This window comes from Psittacula echo (assembly GCF_963264785.1).
Source record: "Psittacula echo genome assembly, chromosome: 3".
NCBI classification, from domain to species: domain Eukaryota; kingdom Metazoa; phylum Chordata; class Aves; order Psittaciformes; family Psittacidae; genus Psittacula; species Psittacula echo.
Genome location: NC_137736.1, coordinates 64,334,503 through 64,358,946, shown reverse-complemented (window position 1 = coordinate 64,358,946; position 24,444 = coordinate 64,334,503). Strand labels below are relative to the sequence as shown.

The 24,444-nt window shown below is 39.7% G+C and overlaps 1 protein-coding gene across 3 annotated transcripts in view; it reads right to left on the bottom strand.

Annotated features, from left to right (window-relative positions):
- The window catches only part of RASA3 (RAS p21 protein activator 3), a 129,547-nt gene that overhangs the window by 16,949 nt on the left and 88,154 nt on the right, over nt 1-24,444 (bottom strand). For all 3 annotated transcript variants that reach the window (XM_080612411.1, XM_080612412.1, XM_080612413.1), the window contains exons 6-14: nt 16,585-16,665; nt 13,731-13,803; nt 9,356-9,435; nt 5,236-5,340; nt 4,582-4,738; nt 3,609-3,757; nt 1,590-1,704; nt 624-698; nt 14-137 (exon numbers count right to left, since the gene is read on the bottom strand). In XM_080612411.1, coding sequence (XP_080468537.1) covers nt 14-137; nt 624-698; nt 1,590-1,704; nt 3,609-3,757; nt 4,582-4,738; nt 5,236-5,340; nt 9,356-9,435; nt 13,731-13,803; nt 16,585-16,665 — 959 coding nt within the window. The remainder of the gene's footprint in view (nt 1-13; nt 138-623; nt 699-1,589; nt 1,705-3,608; nt 3,758-4,581; nt 4,739-5,235; nt 5,341-9,355; nt 9,436-13,730; nt 13,804-16,584; nt 16,666-24,444) is intronic.

Here is a 24,444-nt window from a genome sequence, read left to right as displayed (position 1 = left end):
TATAGAAACTCACCTTGAAACCGTTTGGCAGCTGATTCTCTCAGTGAAAAGAAAATATCGCACATCACTGTAGGGCAGCTTACACCAGATTTTGTAATTACAGTAAAAATGCGATCAACATATTGCCTCAGATTTTCCTGAAAAAGGCAATGATTATGACAATATTAGTATCACTTTCTGCTATGGAAAGCTGTATTATTCCTGGGTTTATTCATAATGGCATTGTTAAAAGATTCCCACTTCAAAACAACCTCACACTCAATGATACCGTCTTTGTTAAGTGCACATATTCAAGTACAAGAGTAAAAATATTATTCCATATCAAGTGACATAGCTGTATGGCATATTGCTCCTTCTCATAGCATCATTCTCTATGTCAGCAGTGGAACCACAGGGTAAGTTATCCTCAAGGGCAGGGAAGAAGTGATTAACATTCTACAGATACTGTATTTATAGCATAATGTAAAGCTGTTGTAAAAATAATTACAACAGTCTGTGGTGTTGAGAAAACCTTCAGTATATTCTAATGAATGACAAAATTATTTGCAACATCAAACATCCGAGGGACTCAGTTAAACTTGGTAGTGCAAACAGAGATTATATCTTCAAAATCTAATGCATACCCTGTTGTTTTCCAGGTTTTCACCATCCTTTAATTTCACAGGATCAATTTCACAAGGTTTATGGACCTGACAGATCTAGAAAAAACAATACAGTGACATTCAACATATTAGTTTACCTTCAAGTAGAAAAAGTTTTGTAAAAAGCATAATCTGTTAGGGTTTTTTGAGGTAAAAGGCCAAAGGCAACTTCATAAATTTTTGTTTATGTATTTTTGTTGTTTTGACAAAGCACTGAAGGTAAATTACATGCGATATTAATTTTTTTCCCCAAAAAAAGTAGCATTAATTTGTTCTTCCCTTTCCTTCAACTAAAGTGAAGAATTTTTCTGTAGACTCTCTCATGCAAGGCTGTTCAGTAAGTCAAATTTTCCCAAAACAGGCAATTTTGAAAGTGCATCTATATTCTTTAACAACTTGACATTTTCTGATGAAACATTAAAACAACAGCTGAAGAAACTGTCAGATCATTTAAAGGAAGCCTGTAGTCTGAAAGTACTGTCCAATTACGGCACTAAAATACTCACACCGACAATTCTGGACTGGATAGATAATAAACCATTGTTACCATACATGCATCACATACACAGTTATCTAGGAATAATTTTATTCCTTTATACCCACTGGCTGAAACGTATTACTTATAGCTTCCCAGCAGCGTTCTGCTGTAGATACTCTTTATTCATCTAAGTTATTACTTTAATATTTTCTCAGAAACGATAAATGTTAGATTTTATAGGACAGACTAATTAAATAAATGAAAGCTTTCCTTTTCCTTTAATACAACCCAACTGTTTCTGAATTGTGTGACTCAGCTGTGGCTAAACACACAGGATTTTAACGTACAAACAGGCTCTTAGGCATTGTTTCCACAAAGTCACCTAAAACGGAAAGGAATAAAAAGCATCTGCTCCCTGAGGACCTTTTACAGTGACATTTTATCAAATAAACAGTCTAAACTGCTCTTACCTCATCTATAATTGGCTTCAGTGTAACTTGCAGATAATGCATCCCTGCCAGTTTCATTGTCTCATCAATGCACTTAGAAGTTAATGAGTTTCCTCTGAAAATGGTGTTTGGATCTCTGGAAGAGAACAATTTTCTGTAATTTAGTCTCTTTGTAATAAGCTGCTAACATATGGAACTGAAAAGCGGTGAAAAGTGACAGAAATCTGAGTTTGAATGCACAACCAAATATTCCCTTTGACACCAGCCCGCCGTCAAATGAAGTCATGTAGCATTTAGTGCACTTCCAGGTTACAACAGAAAAGCAGTAGTCATGGTAAAGTCCAGAGGGACTATAGATTTCATTCTTTGTATCAGTGCTGAGTGCTCAGCGCGCCATTTAAACAAACAGCAACACACAGGCTCGGATCAAAGGTGTTTACAGTATAAATGAAGGCAAACACTCTTTGTTTTCATGTGCTACAGAACAGCATTAATTTGAGTAAGGGAAGGAGGCAGTGATTTTAGTCTCCACAACACTGGACATTACACATGACCTACTACTTTCCCCTACAAAATAAATCCTTGTAAACTGGAAAGGGAGAAGAAAACACTGGCTCCAATGACATGGCCATCTCTTCTAAGTGACTTACAGCACTGTTCTGTGATAACACTATTAAACACAGTGCAGATCCCAATTCTGCCCTGAGAGCTAAGCTTGCCATGCAGGCTCTGTTTTTTCTGAAAAGTCACTTGCACAGAATTCATCCTGTACTATCTGCACTATCATGTGTATTTATTTTTTATTTTAGAATTACTTACATTTTCACAATGCAAGCAATTTCATATTCATTTTGTACCTGCAATTCCTTGTATAGCAATTTACATTATGCAGCATCAACAATCTCATCTACAACTTATATGATCAAATCCTGTGCCTACTGACAGCAGATCAAACTTGGATATGAAGTTATCTGCTTTCTTGTAAACAGTTGTGCCCATTTATAAGCAGTGAATAACAGGATGAATGACTTTGCTGGATTCATCATTTTGTTTCATAAAAATGTAAGCTCAGTGCCTGTTATAAATGCCAGAAAGCCCTGAAACCAAACACCATCTTTGCTGTTTTATCACAGCAACATGACTGACTAGGGAGCAGCAGATTCCCTCATACTGCAGCAATCAAGCTATTTCAAGCAACCTGCAGCACAGAAAAAATACACCTACCTAAGGAAGGAAAACTCTTTAATCCTCAGACACTCTGGAAAAAAAAGTCAGCCCACACAAAGATTTTATTTTGTGCAGAGGAAGCTGTTACTTTAGAGTTAACATCTGTCATTCCCCTTGACTCTGTTATAGTCTCTTCTATCATCAGCCAGGAACACGACTACATAGGCACAAAGCTTGTAGCAAGAAATGTTCTTTAGGACCTGGCTGGTCCTAAACAATCTAGATCTTACACTACTGAACTGTCAGTCCAACACTAAGCCAAACAACGTACTCACAAGAAGTGACCAGAAAAAAAAACTTGGTTTCTTCTATCTATTGCCAGATCCAATCCCATCTTTGTTCCTCAGCCTTCCAATTGGAGATTAGACACACACAGCTTGCCTTAAATATTCATGATTAGGAAGAATCTTGTCTCTTTTTTCACAAATTCAACACTTTTACTCAGCACTAGATGATTTATTAGCACACTATGAAACTGAAATTATTTCATGTGAACAGCTGAAGGTAATGTAGTATTTCACAGCTATTATCAAATATAATTACAACTGAGAAGAGTGAAACCCCCTGCTCTCAGATCTTACAATAGTCTTGCAAGTAGATTTTGCAAAACATGATGGGAATTCCTCCTAAAAATCAAACATACCAGATTGTCAGAGCAGTGAAATAATTTATAAAGAGTTCTGCCACTCAGCTGGGAGAAACAGGAACAACTTTAACATTTTCTTTTGAAATTACACGTAATTCTAGAGTGGAGCATTCTAACACTAGCCAACATAAAGTAGGTACGATAGCATCTTGGGTTTTGGTACTTACTGAGTTCTCTTCACTTCAGCATTTGCAATGGCACTTATGAAAGGCACAATTCTGCCATAGTGTAAGAAAAGCCTGACCAGAGGTATGGCTGCTTCCTGTTTTTCTCTGCAAACTTCACCCAAAATGTGTGCAGCTGATGCTGAAACAGGCTGAACAATGGAAAGAAAAACTTTGAGAGATCTTTCCAGAACAAGCATCCTTTCTTTTCCCATTAGCTCCTTAATGCAAAACCCAACACAACAGTTGCAAGAGCCAGTTACCCAAACATGCCTGTACATAACATGGGTGGGCATCACATTCCGGTTTTTGTTGGCTGTAAGTTTTGATCGCAAGACGGCAGCAATTTAAAAACTGCTACAGTACAGTCTCTTTTTCTCCCCCCTCCATTTTTAATAGCTGTCTTTTCACTGAATGTCACTGTTGCCTGGGAAGCAAGTGAAGAGGAAGAATTTTAATCCTTCTCAATTTCAAGCCTCAGTAAGTATAGAACCCACTTCTTGTATTGAAAATATAAAAGCACTGTTACAAGTGCTTAAAAGTACATATAATGTCACATATGGTACAACCCTCTGAGATTTCAGGATTATTTTTTGGTTGGGTTGGTTTGGTTTTTTTAATTATACAAGTAAATTGTTCCTTTCCAGTAAAGGAAAACCAATCGATCAAACTGAAATTTACTTTGCATTTTCACATGTAAAATTAGAAAGCCACGGAGACTATGCTGCTGCTAAAACCACTGGTGTTCCTGGGTGTGCCTTTACCCACCATACTGAATGCAGATAAAGATCTCTGCAGGGACTGAAAACAAGCACCAGGGATATGCAGAGCTTAACAAGGCCCTCAGGTCTGAAAAGGAAGAAGCTGAAGTCTCTGGTAATTACACAACTATGGTGCCAGCAAGACAGTGACAAACATTTAGAGACCTCTGTAAGGATGATCTGCAGGTAAACAACAAGCAGTGCAAGCAAATTACCTCAACATCTGCAGATTTTAGCAGGATGTCTCTAAGTGGACTGTAATAGTCTGAGGAAAAAACATGGTCCTCAGTGTAAACCACATTTAACCTTAAGGAACCGAGGTCATCAGGTTTCAATGACTTGTTACCATTATCTCTAGGCTGCAGGAAATACCTGATATACAAAAAAATAAGACAGAAAGTTTGTTCTGAAACACAAGATTATCTCAGGTTGTACATGAACATATATAAAATGTACAGATACATACAATGTTTGCATACGTATCAAATTTTTGAAGAGTTGTGAATCAGATTTTTTTGTCAGTTTGCTTTGCACCAAGTGCAAGATGGGAAGTTCTGATCACAAAGTTTCATGCAGATATGAATAACCCCCACACACACTAAAACTATGGCACTGCTGATGAACTGCAGTAAATAATATCACAAAGCCAGCATATTAGAACTCCCACGTGCAATACAGACGCAGACCAAAATCTCTAATCACACCATCAAAACTTCGTGTTCTTACATTTGCTAAGATTACTTTGGCTTGCTTACAAAAAAGATACAAATTAAATCCATTTAAACTTTATCACCTAGCAGTAATTACTCTTAGTCTTCGTAGCAGACATATGTTTCTACTTATTCTCCAAAAATAAAAATGTCAAATACCATGCTTCGTAAGAACTAGACTGTCGCAGAAACTTCAGAGGAAGTCTCAGTTCTCCTAGAAACTCGTCTCCAAACTTCAAGTTACTGGCATTCCAGAGATCAACTCTGTAATAAAAACAAATTAAAGATTCATAATAAATTTAAAAAAATAAAAACAAATCATCCCAAACTTGTTTCAAATTCTGTCTTTTTATTTCCCCTCAAGCCTATGAGTCTCAAAACTACAACAGTTTCTAAACAGGAAAGAGACAACCCTACCTTAGTTAGATTGCTGGAGCCTTGCAATTCGCCTCCATGAAACATCAATATAAAAAAATCATCTAGACTCTCTTTCCCTTACCTGTACTGCTTCCACTATCCATACTGATAAAGATTCAGAGGGCTGTTTTCCTATTCCAGATAATGAAACAATATTGGCAAAATGGACACCAGGATAAAAAAAAAGTGCAGAGATATTTAAGGACTCCATACTGTTAGTCCTGGTCAAATCTGGGATTACTAGCAGCTAAACATCATCTTTACAGAGTTAGGCTAAATGCCTATATGGTCCTTCCCAGTTCTCTAGCTCCCGGGAAGATTCAAATTTGTTGCACCTAAACCAGTTCTGTACAGATGCTCAGGACAGTTCTACCACTCCATATAATCTGTTTATTGACTGAAGCCTACACAATTTCTGGCACTCAGTCCTTCATGTTTGGGAAGCTCTGTGTACACGTCCCTAGATAATACTTTCTTCCCTTTTACATGCTCTTCAACATTAGGATGTAAAACAACTGCACTGAGCTTCAAAGAAAAAGTACCAGTATCTAACATGGAGTTAGTAGATAAAAAGTACAATACCCACCTTGAAGCATAGGTTTCAAATGCCAGGGTAGTTCTTTATGTACATAATTTAAGGTTTCCTTCGAGAGGCACTTTTATTTTAAAGAAAGCTCAGATGAGAATTTTGCAGCTAAGTGACAGTCTGAATGTGCCTTAAACTTGGGGAGGGGAGAAATATTTCGGAAAAAAATAAAGGTTTTCAAATAATGAAACATTTTTAGAAGAGCAACTTCAATCTGCATTAGGTGCAAAGTCATCCAATCATGGACATATTCACACAACCTTCCTATTCTCGAGCAAGTCACAGTAGGCTTGTCAATGAATGGGTGTTGATAGTCCTGCTAAAGGTTTGTCCTACCTTATGCAAGTGCACAGGACAGCATGTTAAATCCTCTGAGCCTTGTACCTCTCAACAGTGTTTCATGCATCAAGTTTCATACAGTAGACATACCATCAGATCACATTGCATGCCTGCTGGGTAAAGTTCTTCAGACTCTGATATTTTGACAGTATTTCTGCAGGGCAAGAATTCCCCCAAAGGAAAAAAAGCTTCTTTAAAAATTCAACCTTTTCTGCCCCTTTTCTTCATATCTGGATGGTATGTTGCTAACTAATTCAGATAGCTTAAAAGCAGCTTCAGGAGGAAAGGAATCTTTTGGGAAGTTTATTTACACATAGTCTAACATACACTTTACCACGTATTTACAGATACTAGTTTCTAGTTTATCCAAATTCTTTCAAGATGCCCACTAGAAATAATACTTTTAAACATATGTGGCCAAAAGGTGTTCCCCCACAGCTACTTAAGTTACAGAAAAAAAATCAGTGCAAAAGATTTGTAGGAGAAGAACTAACAACTCAAGGTAGATCTTACACAGTAGGCAAAGCAGGCATCCAATTCTGAAATGATTGTTTCGCACACTCAGGAGTACAAACCATAGTAGCATTTTAAAAACCATAATACACAGACCTCCAATTCTAAAAGATTACTGTTTCCCAAGCTTTTAAAAGGCAAAATTATGGGAAGTGTTATTTTGAAACTGGTCAGATTTCAGTCACAGAAAGAAAGAAACAGCATAGAGGGGGAGGAGAAACAATGAATTCACCAGAACATCTGGTCCCTAAGTGTTGATATGCCCTGCAACTTCCTACACCCACTCAAAAAGAGAAACTTCCATAGTTTTAGAGAGAAACCATGAGAGATTAAGCCTCCTCTTTACCCTCTGGAACGGTGTTTTTCTCAGGAGAGAAAAAGAAAACAAACCCCTAAACCCATAAATCGTACAATCTGTCCAGAAGGCATGGGGGCAATCTAACTCTGACTAAACAGAGTGGAGGAAGTGAGCGGGGGTGGAAGGGGAACCTGAGATGGAAACAAAAACACAGTGTCCTATAGGGGACAAAACCTCTGAGCAGAGATTTTGCCCAACCAAGACTAATACTTGATCTGGTTTTGTCTATTATTTAAGCGCTTAATCTTTTCCCAACTATTTTGTAAAGCTCCTCACAAACTATTCATCCTTACCACACTTTGATGTGCTGGTTTTAAGTAATGAAAGATTCTTCTGAAGCTGAGTACCACATACATTATCATTGAGAACAGAAATTTCTCCAGAAAATGATACTTAGTAAGTAAAACAACTGTATAATTCCATTTAGTCCAGTAGTGAAAAAATAAGAATCAATTGAAATATTTAAGCAATGTGCAACCACTGTCTACCAATGTCTAGGGTCCCCTCCCAGAGGGGGGACAAAATTACCAAAGGGTCCTAGCTTTTACTTAAAGCCAGTGTGTGGCTAGGCATCATGGTTACAAAGACGAGACTGGGACTCCCAAGACATTGTTCAGTTGCCTATTCCATCACGCACATCCCCTGGGATATGGGGCATGTTAATTTGTATCTGCCTACACCATGCAAAGCTTTGGAGAACTTTAGAGTGGTGCTAGGACTGGGTCATCTGCTGTGCTGCAAGACTGACACCACTGAAGCAGCGCAGCACTAAACCTGGGCCTTCGCTTTCTCTCCTTTGAATTAGCTGCCCTTAAAGCCAGGTACCTTTGCACTGCCTGACATGGATGTTCTCTGAGAAACGAAGTACAGCTCTTGTCTCACTCACATATGAATAGTTTCCCTTTCCTGTCTCACAGAACCATGGCAATTAAATCTATTAATGGTCTTGTAACACTGCAATACTACACTAATGGGCTACATGAACCAGCAGCAGCTGACCATCAAATTAGAACAGCCCTCATCCATTCATTCACGGATATAGATGTGTCTTGCTTGCTGGGAGTAAGTACTGTTCCCCCTTCCTGGTCTCCCCATCTCTCCTTACAGCCAGCTTTGCTTCTAAAGGTACTAGGGAATGTTTTGAAAAATAAGTCCTCACTGCCTCTCCAGTGAGGATACCTGGGGAGGAAGGGGGTGCCACCATTCTCCCTCAACCTTTCTTCTTCCAAATCCTAGAGTAAAGCAGAGGGGAATTTCTTATCACCTTATGGAGATACAGCAGTTTTCACCTACAGTGCATCCACATCACCAGATGGCCTAAGTCTCTTAAGTTTCTTAATGTTTGTGATGATATGACGCACGTGATAGCTTTAGGTTTTGCACCTCCTATTGTTTTCTCTCCACTCCTCCTATCTTCCTGTCCCCACAGACACTGTTGACAGATCTCAGGAGATTTTAAAACAGTACCAAGTGCGTGCCAGGGGGTGAAGTGGGGTTGTTTTGTTTTTTAAAATCAGAGTTGCTTCTTTCCTGAGCAATGGATTTCATCTTTATCATAGCCAGACTTGCAAGAAGGGGTTAAAGTCTGGCAGGCAAAAGAGAAGAGAAACTGCCTCTGCCCCAGAGAAACTCCAAGTTCAAGAGTTTCCCTTCAGGGAAGAAGGACCTTATATCGGTTGCTAAAATTAAGTGATGAAAGAAAAAAACACTCTCTAACTGGGAGGAACACAGAGCTTCTGGGCTCTCTTGGGAAACTGATGGAGGGAAGGAAGGAGGAGAGAAGAAGGAAGGAAGGGGAGCCCAGACAGAAAAGGCTGAGCTTAATGACAATCACAGATTAGTATACCCACAGTGTATATAGGATATGAAGGAAAATAATAAGGATCTCTCCTGCAGCAGAACCATCACACATGTTCAGATACAATCTACAAGATGGTGGAGGTAAACAAAGACTCATCTTGATTTATCAGCAGCAAAACCATGCCTGCCACTTTGAAAACTGAGTCTACTACAAAGTTACACAACTTTAGAAGACAAATTTATTAGAATAAAATGTTTTATATTACCTAATCTCCATTTTGTCAACTTCATCAACATCTTCAATATCAAAATGGGATTTCTTGTTGTAGCTGCTGGGTCTTGTAACCTAATAGAAAGGAGGAAACTTTAACAACTTGATCTGATACAAATGCATTCTGATGTTACTTGTACAAAGCTCTGGAAGATCACAGCCTTTTACTATCAGCAGTGATTTCAGTCTTAATTTTTAAAACATTCAGGCACTTGAATAAACATGGTGACTAAACACATTCCTGACTATACAAAAGTGATGGTTACACAATCATATCCAGAAGTAAACAGATACTCCATACTGTCTTTACAGAGAAAGAATGTCTTTAATATTACTACAGTACTTTGAGTTTACATTGACAAAAGAAAAAAAAAAAAACATGGAAAGGAGTACCACTTTTATAATCCATCTAGGGAAATAAAAGAACAATTAATAACTGGGTTTTAAATACAGCTGTACAACTGATGTTTCAGATGGCCTGAGACACTCTGAAGCGAGGGGGGGACAGGCCGACACAAAACCATCCTTGAAAATATTTTATCCAGTTATAATTGGGGAGCTCTGCCTGTCCTAATATCCTGGAAGGCAATTTATCATGCCCATACAAAAAAAAACCAAGCAGATTAACTGTCCAAGAGATGCTTGCATGTATTATGCATATCAGAGTATAGAACCAGGTGTACAGTTCAGCAACCATATTTGGGAGGCTGATAGAGAGCAAAGCATGGGCACAAAATAATGGGAAGGTAGCTGTTAAGGGTAGAGCATTAGCAAAGAAGTTTTTGTACAAGCATTTCTTAACATTTGTTTTCTAGCAGGATTATAAAAAGACTTTGATGGTTGTATTTTTGTACAGTGTGTCAGAAACTTGAGAAAAAGGCTACCCCACCCAGCTGAAACCACAGCAGGAACTGATCAAATGCAAGTGTGTATGATGCGTGGATTCAGCTCTTGGTTGCACACAGAAGCTGAAATTTAGTGTAGGTTTAAATGTACTTGTAGCTTGTTATTTCCCACTCACAAAAACTGGCTTTTATTGTAAACTTGACCTCTTGGTTATCTACTGCACATCAGACGCAGATGGTACAAACAAGGGAGGCAAAGATACAGCTGCACAAGTGGTGAGGAACCAGAAGAGACTCTTAAAGCACAGGCCACTCAACAGAGCCTTTTTTGTGTGTGTATGTAGGTGTGAGGGAGGCACCATTTTCAAAGCAATACATAAAAACTAAAAGATGCTAGCAGCACTGGAGACCAAATGCTCTAGACTAACTGAACCAAGTGCACCTGGAAGCCCAAGAGCACGGGGGATTTAAATGTAGTCTACAATTTCAGCAGCTTAGCACAAATCTTTTCACCCTTGCAACTGCTGTCACTGTGCCTTCAAGAAATTATCTTACATACCTGCAAATGACATTTTAGTTACTACTATGAAGCTAATGCTGTAATTTTTAGTAAGGAAGAAAATTTTAAGCCTTTTATTATCTCTAACACGAGTTGTTAAAAAAATGTTACAGCATAGGTGTAACTTACAGCACATCCCTTTAAGGAAACACATTTCTGAGAAGTTTTGGTGGACTCCGCATGTACTAGGTTTCCCTGTTCGCCTGTATGACTGCTTTGTGTGCATATTAATAGAGTTCAAGAGTGGTACTGCTATAAAGATAGCTGTATGAAGTTCATCCATTCCAAGGATGGAACTGGAGATGAGGGACCTCCTAGTTCACAGTGCTGAACTAAGCTGCCATGTACCATTTTACAAAGGGGGCACAACTCTGCTGTGCTGGTGGTCCCTTTCTTTAGGCAAAGCTGGCAAGCTGTTTAACCCCAGTCATTTTTTTTTCAGCACATGCAGGTTTGCAAACAGGTCCCCAGCACTACCTTCTTTGGTTTCCATAAGAGGACCATTTTCTTGTAGCTGCATATAGAACTCCGAGCCCCGACACCACACTGCAGCTGGAGTGGTGGTGAAAATGGCTCCTGGCCATCAGGTGCAAGTTTCGCTCACAGCACCCCTTAAATAAGCCCTTAGATTTCCCAAATCAACTATAAGCTATTTTCCTTTTAGAAAATCAAATTTGGTTATATAGCCATTCAATGCCTTTTACAGATCAGCTTCTTCCTTGGAGGCATGGCCGATCACTGTGTTGTTAGACTGCGGGAAAGGTGATGAAATTGTTTGGAAGCAGTGAGTGACACTGCTGTTAACAATATGAAGCTGTGCAGTTCCATTAGCATGCACCAGCCACAGGTCTGCCCATGTTTCATTAGTGAATGTATTTCCCAGCCATAGCAGATCTACTGAACCTTGTTCCTCTGAGACATTTAGTGTGATATATACTAAATGCTTTCAAAATGACATATATCTATTATGGCTTTTTCTGCACTAAGGGTATGTTTATGTTTCAGAGTTCTGGCTGATTCAGGCATTTCCCAAGCTCTGCTCTTACCCGCACAGAAAACATTTTGCTCTGAGTTAGCAGAACAACTGGGGCATGGGCTTCAGTTCAGGTTTTGCTTCTGCTGATACTTGCACGCAACCCAGCTCTCAGCATAAAGGCAAGATAAGCAAGCCTCCAGCCCCCTCCACAACTCCAGCTGGAAGATGCTTTCTGTTTCTTTCCTTCCTCTCCCAATATGGCACCACCTGCCAAGTTCAGTGTTTAAATACCAAACGTTCTCGGCTTCCGCAGTGCACAGAAGGCTGAGGAATCAGACAGGTGAAGTTTAGTGCTTTACAGTCTGAATTCCTGGCTTACATTCTCATTAAAAAGCTCCCACTGACAGATGCCCTGAGAACTGCCTATGTTAAACATAAGGAAGCCCGGTTTAGTTTAATTACATATAGCATCATTCTTGTGTCACTGACAAAGGCCAGATGAGGGACTTAAATCCTGGACAGCCTCACGCGGTACTGTGGGATCTCTCGCCTGCCAACCATGCCCATGCAGCACCTATGGAGCCTCACCAAGTCAGCAAGCAAGCACAAAGGCTCACTGCTAGCTAAAGTTAAGTCTGCAGGGAAGTTACATCCTAGAAGAGATGTGTTGGGTTAGCAAAGGAAAGATTACCTTAGATAGCTATTCTGGCCAAGCCTCAGGGCTTTCACCCCTTTGGGCAGTGAGAAAGTGCTCCTGCCAATGAAGATTGCAGGAGCAATCCACTTGCTATCTGTTCCTCACATCCAAATACAACAACAGTGCTCATCAACACGACCATGTTTCTGCTGGTAAGACAGACTTTAGATTAGCTGGTACAATTATCAGCTTATAAGCAAAGATGGCCTTTTTTTTTGTCTTTTTTTTGAGAGGGGAAGACAGCAATAAATCCCTCAGTGGCCCTGCCAAGAATGGTATGTGTACTTCAGGTCTGCACAGTGCACCAGCACTTTTATGGCTGCTCTCTTCCCAGCTCTCCTTCCTGATGTGGCTGCCTGTGCCCCTGAACTGATTTGAAAAACCACATCCCAAGGTGCCACCCCTATATCAGCAACAATTTCCAACACAAATGTGTCCTGAATGATGCAAGCCGTGTGGCCAGAAAAAGCTTTTCAATGATATGCCACCTGCACTGCACTACTCTGGCTTTTCATCAACTTTGTAATGCCAGATATGTTCTTGAGGTGTCTACTGAAATAGAACAGTTAAACATAGATCAGGACTAAGATGTCCCAGAGAAAAAGAAAAGATTCACATACTTTAAAAGACAGAATTAAAAGTTCCCAGAGGTATCAAAATTATAAGCACATGCACATATATGTACAGACACACCACAATTACAGCTACTCTTGCCAGAAAGAACCGAAATAAGCACTTTCATGAAAGTTATACTTCATTTTAACCGGACTTGTTGAAAATGCTCTGTATTAAATCAAGCTGTAGAGGTTTCACCCACTTGGAGGAAAGGCCCTGGTATTGCAGCAGACTGGTAGACAGCCAGAACATCCAGTTTAAGTGTATTTTTCCTCTACAGTTTTCAGTATCCCTAGGACATAACCTTCCTCCCAGTGACTGGGAATCACAGGGTGGAGCAGCTATAAAAACAAAAGCTAAAAAGATTGTTGTTGTTTTATTTTTAAATCGCGTTTTTAACTGTTCTTTTTCAAAACTCTTCTCGGGTAAGTTGCCATGAAGCATAAAGGCTGCTGGTCAGAAGCTCACCTTGACAGTTTTCCTGCATAGTATCTGAGCTGAAGCAATATACTGCTCCCTCAGCAGACAGAGAGTCTAATCCTGGGTACTTCTTTTCCCTGCACCATGCTTTGAAACAGTCTTCAAAGAAGACAGCTGGCACAACATGGAGCAGGATACTGTGCCAACTATCTACAGTATAGTATTTCAGCTTATCACCCATTCCTTTGAAATACCAACCTCAAAATAAAACACTTCATCAAAATGTGGATTGTTGGTCTTCTTTTTAACTTTAGTCTTTTTGGCTTCTGATCTGAATTAAGGAAAGAAAGAAAAAAAAAGGGTAAGAAACAACATCAGCAGACATGTGATCCTACAACAGGGTGACTGAAGAACAAATAGTCATCCACTTGATTTATCTGGTAAAGCTAGAATGCCACGTGGCTCCAGCACAGTAAGGAATACACACTCGCACACATTTAACAGAAAGATTCACTGCATGCTTGTTTCTCTGAAGTGGCAGTAATCACAGTTTGTTATCCTCTCTTAAACACAAGTTCTTGATTCTGTCACTCACTTTGTCCAGCAGAATCTTGTATCTGTACAAAGCAACTGGCAAGAATGAGGCCCTGAGGAGCAACATTTGGGGGACAGTCTCAGTCTTGATGTGACTCAAAAATTCCTCATACCCTAACAGCACAGGAGACAGGAAGACCAACAAATAGCTATTTCTGTGGTTTATGTTTTATAATCCTGGCCTGAGGAATCAATGAATGCTTCTCAGTGGTGAGAAATAATCAAAACCACCCAGAACCATTTCCTCAGTAAGAGTACTTTTATTGCTGTATTACCAGCCTTTTCCCTGCAGCCCCAGGAGCACTTAGTTAATGTTCTGCTGTTATTATTATGAGTAGTGCTGAGCACTGTAGGATTAAGTCTCTCAATTTCTACTGTTCTGTAGGAACAAGACATGGCAGACCTCTTTCAAAGCACTCCCTGGGCAATAGGCCTGACAAAGTTCAGCACTGCCCATTCATCCTTTGGGCAGCACCATTCACCTGCGTCCGCCTTTTAGAATACGGACTTCAAACTGCTTGAGATTGGGCTAGAGCCAGTCAATGCATTTCTCACAGGCCAGCCAACAGCTGTTCGATGCTTTCCAAATGTTATGATCCTATGCTTGATATGTTCTCATTACCTACAAGTGAAAAGCTCTGTGCTGTCCTTGTGTCACCAATCTTCCCCTACAGCTCTGCAGACACATCAGCCATGTGGAAAACTGACCTACTAATCATTTCATTCCAGAATCTATCCCTCATTTCTCATTCAGCAAAGCTGCTTAAGATAGGCTGTAACTGTTTATAGTAACTGGACAATTCTATGTATTCTTTTACAGAGGTCAAGTAAAGTTGGGTTTAATTCCCAGTGCTGCCACAGGCTTCCTGTGTGACTTGAATGGGCCCATCCACCACCATACTATGTTTTCCCGTCTATAATAGAGGCTTAGAAACAGTTTTGGTCAGGAAGTCTGATAGCTTTCTAAGTACAAATCACACAATAAACAGCAGCACATTTGGTGAAATTTTTATGCTTGGCATTGCATAAATGTAGCAGAATAAAGCAGCTTTACTACTCTAAAAGGAGAGGCATTGAAAAATTCAGAGAGGAGAATGATGTACAGATTAAGAATATCCCACTGTTCGTAGGAGGAGCTGAGATCAGAGACACTAATCGCCTCCAGGACGTAGGGCAGATTGCCTATCCCATATCATCAGTCACACTTGCCAATCAACCTCTTCACTGATAAGCCCATCTGGGAAAGGACTGGGAAGCAGGATGTAGAACAGGAGGCGATTAAAGCAAGCACAATTACTGGGCAATTACAAAGCAGTCAATGGGAATAAGCTGCATGCTGCTTGCTGGAGATAGGAGGCAAGCCTTCTCCCCCCACCAAAAACCAGATAGTAATAGGATGAGGCTGTGCTGTTTATTCTGAAGGGAAATACATTATCAGTTGTCATACACAGCCAGACCCATGGGCAGAGGGAAGCAGACAAAGGTAAGTTTGGACATTCAAGTATACAAGGGTTAGTCAAAAAATCTCCTTACAGTATCAGTAATAGCCACCCAGTACCATCTGAAACAAGTCAGAGGCTTAAAACATCAAAGCATACAACTCAGATGCACAGCTCATTAATGGAGATAATGAACAACACAACTAGACAAAGATGAAGAATACAGACTGACTGCTCTATATTCTGGTCATAGACCGGTTAAAGACTCCTCTGCATGCAAGGTAAGAATTTGTCAAGAACGCATCTTATTTACAGTATTTTCAATAAAACTATTTCAGTAAAACATTACAAATAAACCATGCTACCAAATCTGATTCTCTGAGGTCACAGCAGAGCTGTTTTGTTTCTAATATGGCATAGACATGAAAGATGACTCTAAATAACCAGAAATAAAACAGTGACATCTGACAACATGGGAATTTTTTATAACAGAACACGAAAATTGAATCCCAAATTTAAACTGAAGATTAGTATGCATAATGTCATTACTAAAAGCTCATTCCAATTTTATTCATGCTATTATATCCACATGTATCAAATTATAGGACTAAGACACCTAGGGCTTTCAACATACACATTAATTTGCCACACCTATGAAGTTAAAAGACTCCAAATATTCACACACAAACATGCATACTCTGCATGATGTTGATGTATTCAGCTTTCTCTTCTGCCCCTGCCCAAAATAGGAAATAAATTTGCTCAAAAACTGGTCTCCAACTGTGAGGTGAGAAGATGCACAAATTAAGCCTAACTACAAATTACATACTCCAGGATATTTAAATTATTCAGAGATTATTCAGACCTTTACATAAATCAAACCTGAAACAAGCCTCAAATTGCTTACTCTAGTATAATTCAGCAGTTCATACATGCACACACCAACACTTCACATATTTTAGTGGTGTCTAAGTACTCCCATCTGTCCATCCGAGAACGCAGATTTCCAACAGACAAAGGAATCAGGAACCTGATTGCTTTCCTTATAAAATGGAAGCTCTTGTATGTGCAATACTTGCCTGGAGGGTCCTGCTAAGGTAACGGTGGCATACGGATCACATTGGCCATTCACAATGGGCAGCCCTTGACACTCTAAAACTCTAGAAAAGAAGAAAATGCAGACAAACAAATTAATGAAATGCAAGGAGGCTGGAGTGAAAATAAAAGCAATTCATTCTCATCCTATTCCTTTTCTTAACACTTTACACTAGGGAATTGAAATGTCACTATGCACAAGCCTTTAATTTATACCTAAACTTCAAAACACATTTTGGCCTGAAATACTAACTTTAACGAGGTCAAAAATACTGTTAAATTACAGAGAACCCTTAAATTGAAGGATTCTTATTATGCAAGTACAACAACTTAAGGTTCATGAAGTAAGAGTCTGCTGTCAAGATGGGAGCTGTCAGCACTGTAGAACTCTGACAACTTATTCACCAAAAGGAAAAAAAAAAAAACAACCAGAATTTACTTCTGTAACAAAAGACAAAAAAATCCAAACAGATGGATCCCAGCAGTAGTCAAGTAACTTCTCAGAATAGTATTCATGACGGCCTCAGTGCTCCTGGTAAAATTTGGCATGGGTGTATTTGTAAAGGTGAGTTAACTATGGATCAGGAAACAGTATGACACAGCCAGCTTTCTTCATAAAACTTTTAAGTAGCAAAACTGAAGAAACACATTCAGCGGCTCTGCACTGAAGAAGTCAAAGAAACACTGGAGGGACAAAATGGAACAAACTGGGCTTTGCTTCAAGCCATGGTGAGAAACCTGCACTCTGGCACTCTCATTTTAACCTCTCTTTGGGAAAAAAAAGAAAAAAAAACAAACTATCACAACCTCAAAATGAAAAATATTTCATGTTTCACAAGTTAAAACCTAATGAGGAAAGAAGCACCCATTGGAAACAAAGGCAGACAAGCCAGATGCCAGAAGCAGAGGATTCTCCTCCTGCTTCCAACAGGTAAACCTCTCGGGCTGATGTATTTATATGATTACAACTGGAAAATTTTGGTGAAAATGATCTCCAAAGCTGTTTGGGCAAATGAGTAATACTATACCCGCAGTGCAAAATTTCTGGCAAACTTCAGGGTGCTACAAGATCAGCAAAAAAAGTAATACCCATTTCACTGCTTTCAGTGACACCAACTTTGACGCACAAAAAACCCAGTAAAAAATCAACAGATTAAAATTCAGTAACAGCGCTCCACAATTTTATCCATGCAACAAGGTATTTGGTAACATATGATGTGGACTTCAAATGCAGCTTAAGTAGAGACCTATTTCTTACTCTCATGAAGGGAGGAAAAAAAATTGATATTCTGCACCAATACAGGAATGAGTTCTGTACCGGAGGAGGTATTATCTAGATAGTGTGATCTTCAATCTTGGTGTACTTCTAGGACTGTGTGAACCTAGATATGACTCCTGTTTTAATAAAAGCCGTCCTTTCAAGAATATGCAGACAATCGAAAGTCATCCCAGACATCATGATCTACACTTGAGGACACGCAGAGTTTATAAACCACTACACAATCAAATCACAGATGAATTTGAATGATGGAAAAAAAAGCATGATGGAATGATGGAAAGAATGACAGAAAGCATGAAGTTATCCACACACAAAAAATACACATACTCTAATTATACACACATACAATGATAAGATCTAATATTGCCACAAATTTTTTATGTTTTTGTCATTAACACATCGACAGTCAGCAACAGACTGTCGGCAAAGACAAACAGTATCAGTAGCTGACCAGAGAGAACACAGCAATGTAAATTGTTGGGTGCTCGATTTGTACGTGCTCTACCAAACACATGGAGAAGAATAATGCGATGACATCTAACCTTTCATGGCTCAGGTTTGTTCACTCCATCTTGGATGGAAACAGAAGTTATCCATCCATGGACAGCTTACAAAGTCATGGATGGTCTGAAGAACATTTCCTCACAAAATAAGAATTAAGTGGCACATAATGAAATCACCAGAGAGCAGGTTTAAAATAAACAAAAGGAAGTACTTCTTCCACACAGTGCCTAACGAAGTTGCAAAATTTACTGCCACGGGACCTTGTGGAGGCCAAAAGAATACACGGATTCAAACCAGGACTACACGAGCTCATGGAGTGTGGGTTTGTAGACAGCTATTAAAGCTTAATGGTCCAGAAGCCTCCTCCAGCTAAGGAAAACCCAAATTGCTGATTGAGAAGGGTATAACACTGGAGCAATCATACCATATTTGAAGTATTACTCACCATCAAATAATAGAAACAGTACTAAGCTAGACTAGAGGGGGCATTTAACACAGTAGGGTATTTTCTATGTTCTCCAGGGAAAAAACAAACCAAGAGAAAACAAAAAATACACAGCTGTTCTCATGCAGTCATGATGACTTAAGAGTAAGACCTTTCTTTTGTGCAGTTGGAATAAGAAAAGCAAAAGCAACCTTGAACGAAACCAAATGTGGGAAAACAGGAAACAGACACCGACGTAAACTGTATCCCAAGCCTTTCAGGTAGTTTAAAAGTGGAGATTAAGGATGTTGGAGAAAGCAGGCAAAAGACTGAAGACCTATGATTTTGAGGAAGGAAGGTTATGTCTGGAGAACGGCTCATTTCGGTTCTTATATTTTACTGAGCATTGTAGGGAGAGACAATAAAATTCATCAAGGCACAGGTCTGTTTGACTCATGCTAGTATACACTCATTAGCCGCAGGAAATTGTAATCCTAGAGCTGCTCTTGTTCAATCATGGGAAAGTTGCTAGCTAAATTAACACTCCTCCTCTTCCAACCTGGTACCAAAATAATGGCTTTAATTGGCAAGCAGAAAAAGAGCTAGAACAAAATGACAGCTACTCGGAGATGATAAAATGATGCCTCAGTTCTGCCACACGGTATCACATTATTAAGACTGACAGTTCATATCTGGATTAGATGAAAATACATACAAAAATAAATGTTTAATGAAGGTATAATCTTTAGGGGTGGAGACACGCTGGGAAGCAGTGAATAAAGCCAGTAAAAACGACATGCCTTTGCTCTAATCTTCTGCAGAACTAATTTAACATACATGTACTAGGAAAATGGAAAAAAAAAAAAGCCAAGGCAATCAAGATTATTCAAGAATTACGAGTCAGCTCATCAAGCCCCACAGGAAAAATGTCTGGTGGCTGCTACAATCTTTTCTGCCCAACTGGTAGTTTCTGATCCATTAGCTGTCTCAAGCGCAGCTGCGGCCGGGTGAGCCATCCCTTGGAGCTAGCCTGGCTAGGCTGGGCTAAGGTTAGTGCTGGGTCATATGGGAAAACTCTCAATGCAGCTGCCTCACCATATTTTGTCTGTGGTTTATAAAATTAACAGGTTTCAAGGAACAAGACATTTCAGTTTTCAATGTGGTTCATGACCAAACCTTCACCAGAGTAAATAAGCTATGGCAAATTCCCAGAGGGCAAAAGAAAACCTCAAACCCAAACACACCATAAGCATGCCCTCTTGTCTTGAAATTACATGATTACAGAAACTGAGAGGGAGGCAGGGAGAGGTTTTGAAAAAGAAAAGATATTTCAGCAAAGACTAAGCAGCTCACATCTGACAGCACAGGCATTCCCTCTGCCTTAGGGCTGCCAACCAAGAGCTGTAGGCTGTAGTCTCTGAGACAGCCCCTACACAATCACACTCTAAGACAGGCATGATGATCCAAGCCTGTGGGTGTTCCACACCCCTGCCTTGGAACAGCAAGAATTACTTAAAAATTATAGGCTTTCTGATTAGTTTGGGATGCATATGTGTCATCGGCATCCAATGCAAAAACGGACAGAGTCAAGAAATGAGAACAGCCACAGCTATTCTTAAAACATGTATCTGTATTTACTGTTCTTCCAGACTAAATCACTTCCAGCGTACCTAGTCAGGCTCAGTTCTTCCCCCAGTTTCAACCCTAGGTAGGGAACAACACACCATTTCCATTCTCTTCCGTCAAATCAGACAATTTTCTCATTACGACTCCTCCACAGAAAAAACAACCCAAAACACCACTTTTTCTCCTAGTCAATCTTGCTTTTTATCACTGTATATAATCCATGTATTTTAATTGCTTTCACATACATATTGGGTTCCTGGGATCAATCATAATGCTTGGCAAGTCTAACAATGTATCTTATTAACCTTCTGCTTCCAGCCTCCACTTGTTCCCTCTCTCATTTCTTTATCTAGAAGCTTTGTCTCATCTCATTATGTGTGGTTTTTGGCTATGCTTGGGTTCTTCTCTGCGTCATTTCAAAGACAACAGACTTCCTCTTCCTTGCTTGCTCTAGTGATCTAATTATTACTTGAACACTCAGTACTTTGTGTGGTAAACCTGACCAGAGAGAGAAGTTAAAAGCAACTTAAAAGCAAACTTTGTGGCAGATTTGTCAGAACTGTCATCAAAACTGTGTCTTTGGCTCATGCTAAATACTTGTTTGGTAAGGTCATCTTACCTATAAGGATGATCAGGGGAGGGACTCTTCATTAGGGACTGTAGTGACAGGAAAAGGGGTAACGGGTTCAAACTTAAACAGGGGAAGTTTAGTTTGGATTTAAGGAAGAAATTCTTTACTGAGTGGGTGGTGAGGCACTGGAATGGGTTGCCCAGGGAGGTTGTGAATGCGCCATCCTTGGTGGTGTTCAAGTCCAGGTTGGACAGAGCCTTGGGTGACATGGTTCAGTTTGAGGTGTCCCTGCCCATGGCAGGGGGGTTGGAACTAGATGATCTTAAGGTCCTTTCCAACCCTAACTATTCTATGATTCTGTGATCCTATCTTACAACACAGGCACTACACTCCAGGTACCTTGCTTTCCAGCGGTAATGGAGCACTTCTGAATAGTCTCACTTTGTGAATGGGCTTCTCAGGGCACAGAAAATAGGCTATTAATCTTCAGATTAGTAACAGAATATTCCAGTCTCTAGTCTGACAGTAAAGATGTGGTGTTTCTTCTTTTCTTCCCACATTCACTTCATTCTTGAATGCTCTTTCCTTTTAGTGCAGCCTTGCATCATGAGCTGAGCTCCTTACTCATTCCCAGTGGTTTATGAGGAACTTTGAGGTAACGCTGCATGATGGACTTCCATGTGCACCTTGGCTAACCTCACATCTGTGCTGGCACATAGTAGCTGTTCTCAAACCAGTGAGCTGACTTCTGTCTTCCACTGCCAGCAAGAACTGTTTCCAGGCCTCCCTCTTATTCCCTCTTATTCTCTGTGTGTGATCAGGGCCTCGCTAAACCAAACATATTCATGTGCTTTAGAGGGGCTTTGCCTGGATGTACCTGCACCTAACACTACTAAGCACAAACATGCTGTGCCTAGCTCAGAAATTCCCTGAATCATAAACTTCTGTAGGCCAGGACAGTGTGTCACCATGTGACTGTTCTCATAATTCTTTATCTCCTACTGGACACACTCAGTTACATCTGAACTGCTGTTAGTGCACCTTCAAACAAACCTTGAACTTCCTCTCCGCTTCCACAAAGTAATCTACCAGATCTTCATTCAGGATTTAACATAAACACACAACGCTTTTTTGCCAACAAGCTGATCAAGTGGCCGGTTTCTTCCCGAATACGGCAAAAATTTTCATGATTTATTCAGTCCTGGTTTTAAATTACACTCTGCCTCCATCACCAAAATGCTAACATAATTATGTCCCAACCATCTCAAAATTTATTTAACCAATCCATACTCTGACTCTGCCTTGCCCCTGTCCACAGGGAATAATTAGGCTAGCAATACTGCATCCATGTATTGAGTCAAGCCCTTGGTCCTCTGGATGAACATTTGAAGCCAAATGATTATTGCCACAACAGTAAGTGAACTCTAGTAAAAGAAGATTTCCAAAGTACCTATTCCTTGACTTTTGGAAATGATCTGCTTGTACCAAAGAAAAATTTCCTACTATCCTTCTCACCTGGATGCTTTTTGTACTGCGAACAGACCACTTTCCTCTAAAAGTGGTTCTAACATACTGTGAATTGCTCACAGTGATGTGCCCTGGTCACCTTCACCTTATGTCTCATTCAGACACAAAATGTTACAGTTCTGTGTAGTGTCTGGTGACCACTCTTCACACTGGTAGAATGAACCTCCAGGAAAACCATTCTCCTTTAGGAACTCTGACAATATCCTACGCTCTTTGGAGAATACCCTGTTCTTTGTTTAAGGGGGGGGTTGGGGGTTTGTTGTTTGGTTTTTTCCTTACCCTCTGACAGGATTATTGTCAATTGGACAATAAATATATTATTGTTATAATAAAATTGTCAATTATAGTCAATTGGAGCTACTCTTCCATCCTTCACATGACCAATTCATAAACTCTGTGACACTAAATGAAATTCTGCCCCATTCAAACAAATGGCAAAACATCACCTGGGATCACCATTTCACTCGATGTGCATACTGTTAAAATAAAGGCTGTACAGCATTTGATGCACTGGCTCCAAAATGCGTCTACAAAGGGAACGTTATATACTCAAAGCCAGCTGCATTTTGGTTTCTGAAATCTGGACAGAGCTTATGCAGATCAGAGGAACAGGCTGTGCAAGCAACTATTTTCATTTTTCCCTTTAAAATACTTTCCAAAGCCTCCATACCAGAATCACAACAGAAACATTGAAACTCAGAGATTAGAGCTGCAACCCCACATAAATACTGCCTTTTCTTCCCCATTTCCAGCTGAGTTCAGAACAGCTGCAGCAGAGCAACACATTTAAACATGATCGTAAACTCATGTTATCCTGAACACAGGTTCCCTCCTGAACTGACCTACAGATTCTGCAGCCTCATGCAGCACCCGGATTAGCTTTTAGCCTTAACCAGACAGCTCTGTATATGCAACATTTCTGTCCCACACACAATTCTTATTAACACAAGGCTGTTAATGGTGATTTGCTTCGACAGAGCGGAGGAAGAGGAACTGACTGTTGATGTTTGGGTTTGAGCAACAATTTCCTTCCCAGGTATTTACTGAATATATTTTATAGCAAAACAGGAACAAATATTCATACAAAGCCAACCAACAATATATAGAAAGCAAATGAAAGCTAAAGAGCACAACCCCTACTGTCCCAATCTTAACAAAAAATATTACATATATTACAGTAAAGCTACAGAATGCAAAGAATTGTTTTATTAAAATAAGGAAAAAAACAACTGTCAGTACACATGCATCCCACTTCAAATAAACCGCAAAATTTTATCATGTCAGTAGACATCTAAACATTTCTTACTAGCTTAAAAATCATACAGACTTTTTTCTGCTATTAATATGGAAGCTGTCCTCCATGTACAGTTCAAAACATCCAATTCGCTTCCCCGTATCATCTCTAGAAAGACTTGTAAACCCACACATTTAGAGAGAACCATCTGTACTCTGCACTAAATAGAGAACAGACTAAGAAGTGGGTGTTAGCCATCCTGTTCTCCCAGAACAAGGAGTTAATCCATTAGCAGTTAAACCAGTTTATGAGTCAATTACAGAAGGGTTGTAAGCTTCCTAAAAGCCACTTCAGAAAAGTTTTTAGTTAGGTTAATATAAAAAATGGTCAAATTATCTTCTGTGACAGTGCCCTGAGGCCTTGAAGAAAGACACAAGCTTGCTGAAATTTTGAACAGCATTGATTTAGTGACTATTACTGGCATTAACATCATCATTTCCTCCTGCCTTGGTCTTGGACTTGCAACCCTGGTTATTAACAGGGAGTGACAGCTGAATGATGGGAGAGTAAAGAGAAAAGGTAAGTAAGCAGAAGGTGTTACTTCTAGCATATGCTGATTTTCAGAAGAGACAAAAGAACCAAAAAGAAGTTGCAGCAAAGCAAGAAGTATGTGAAAATT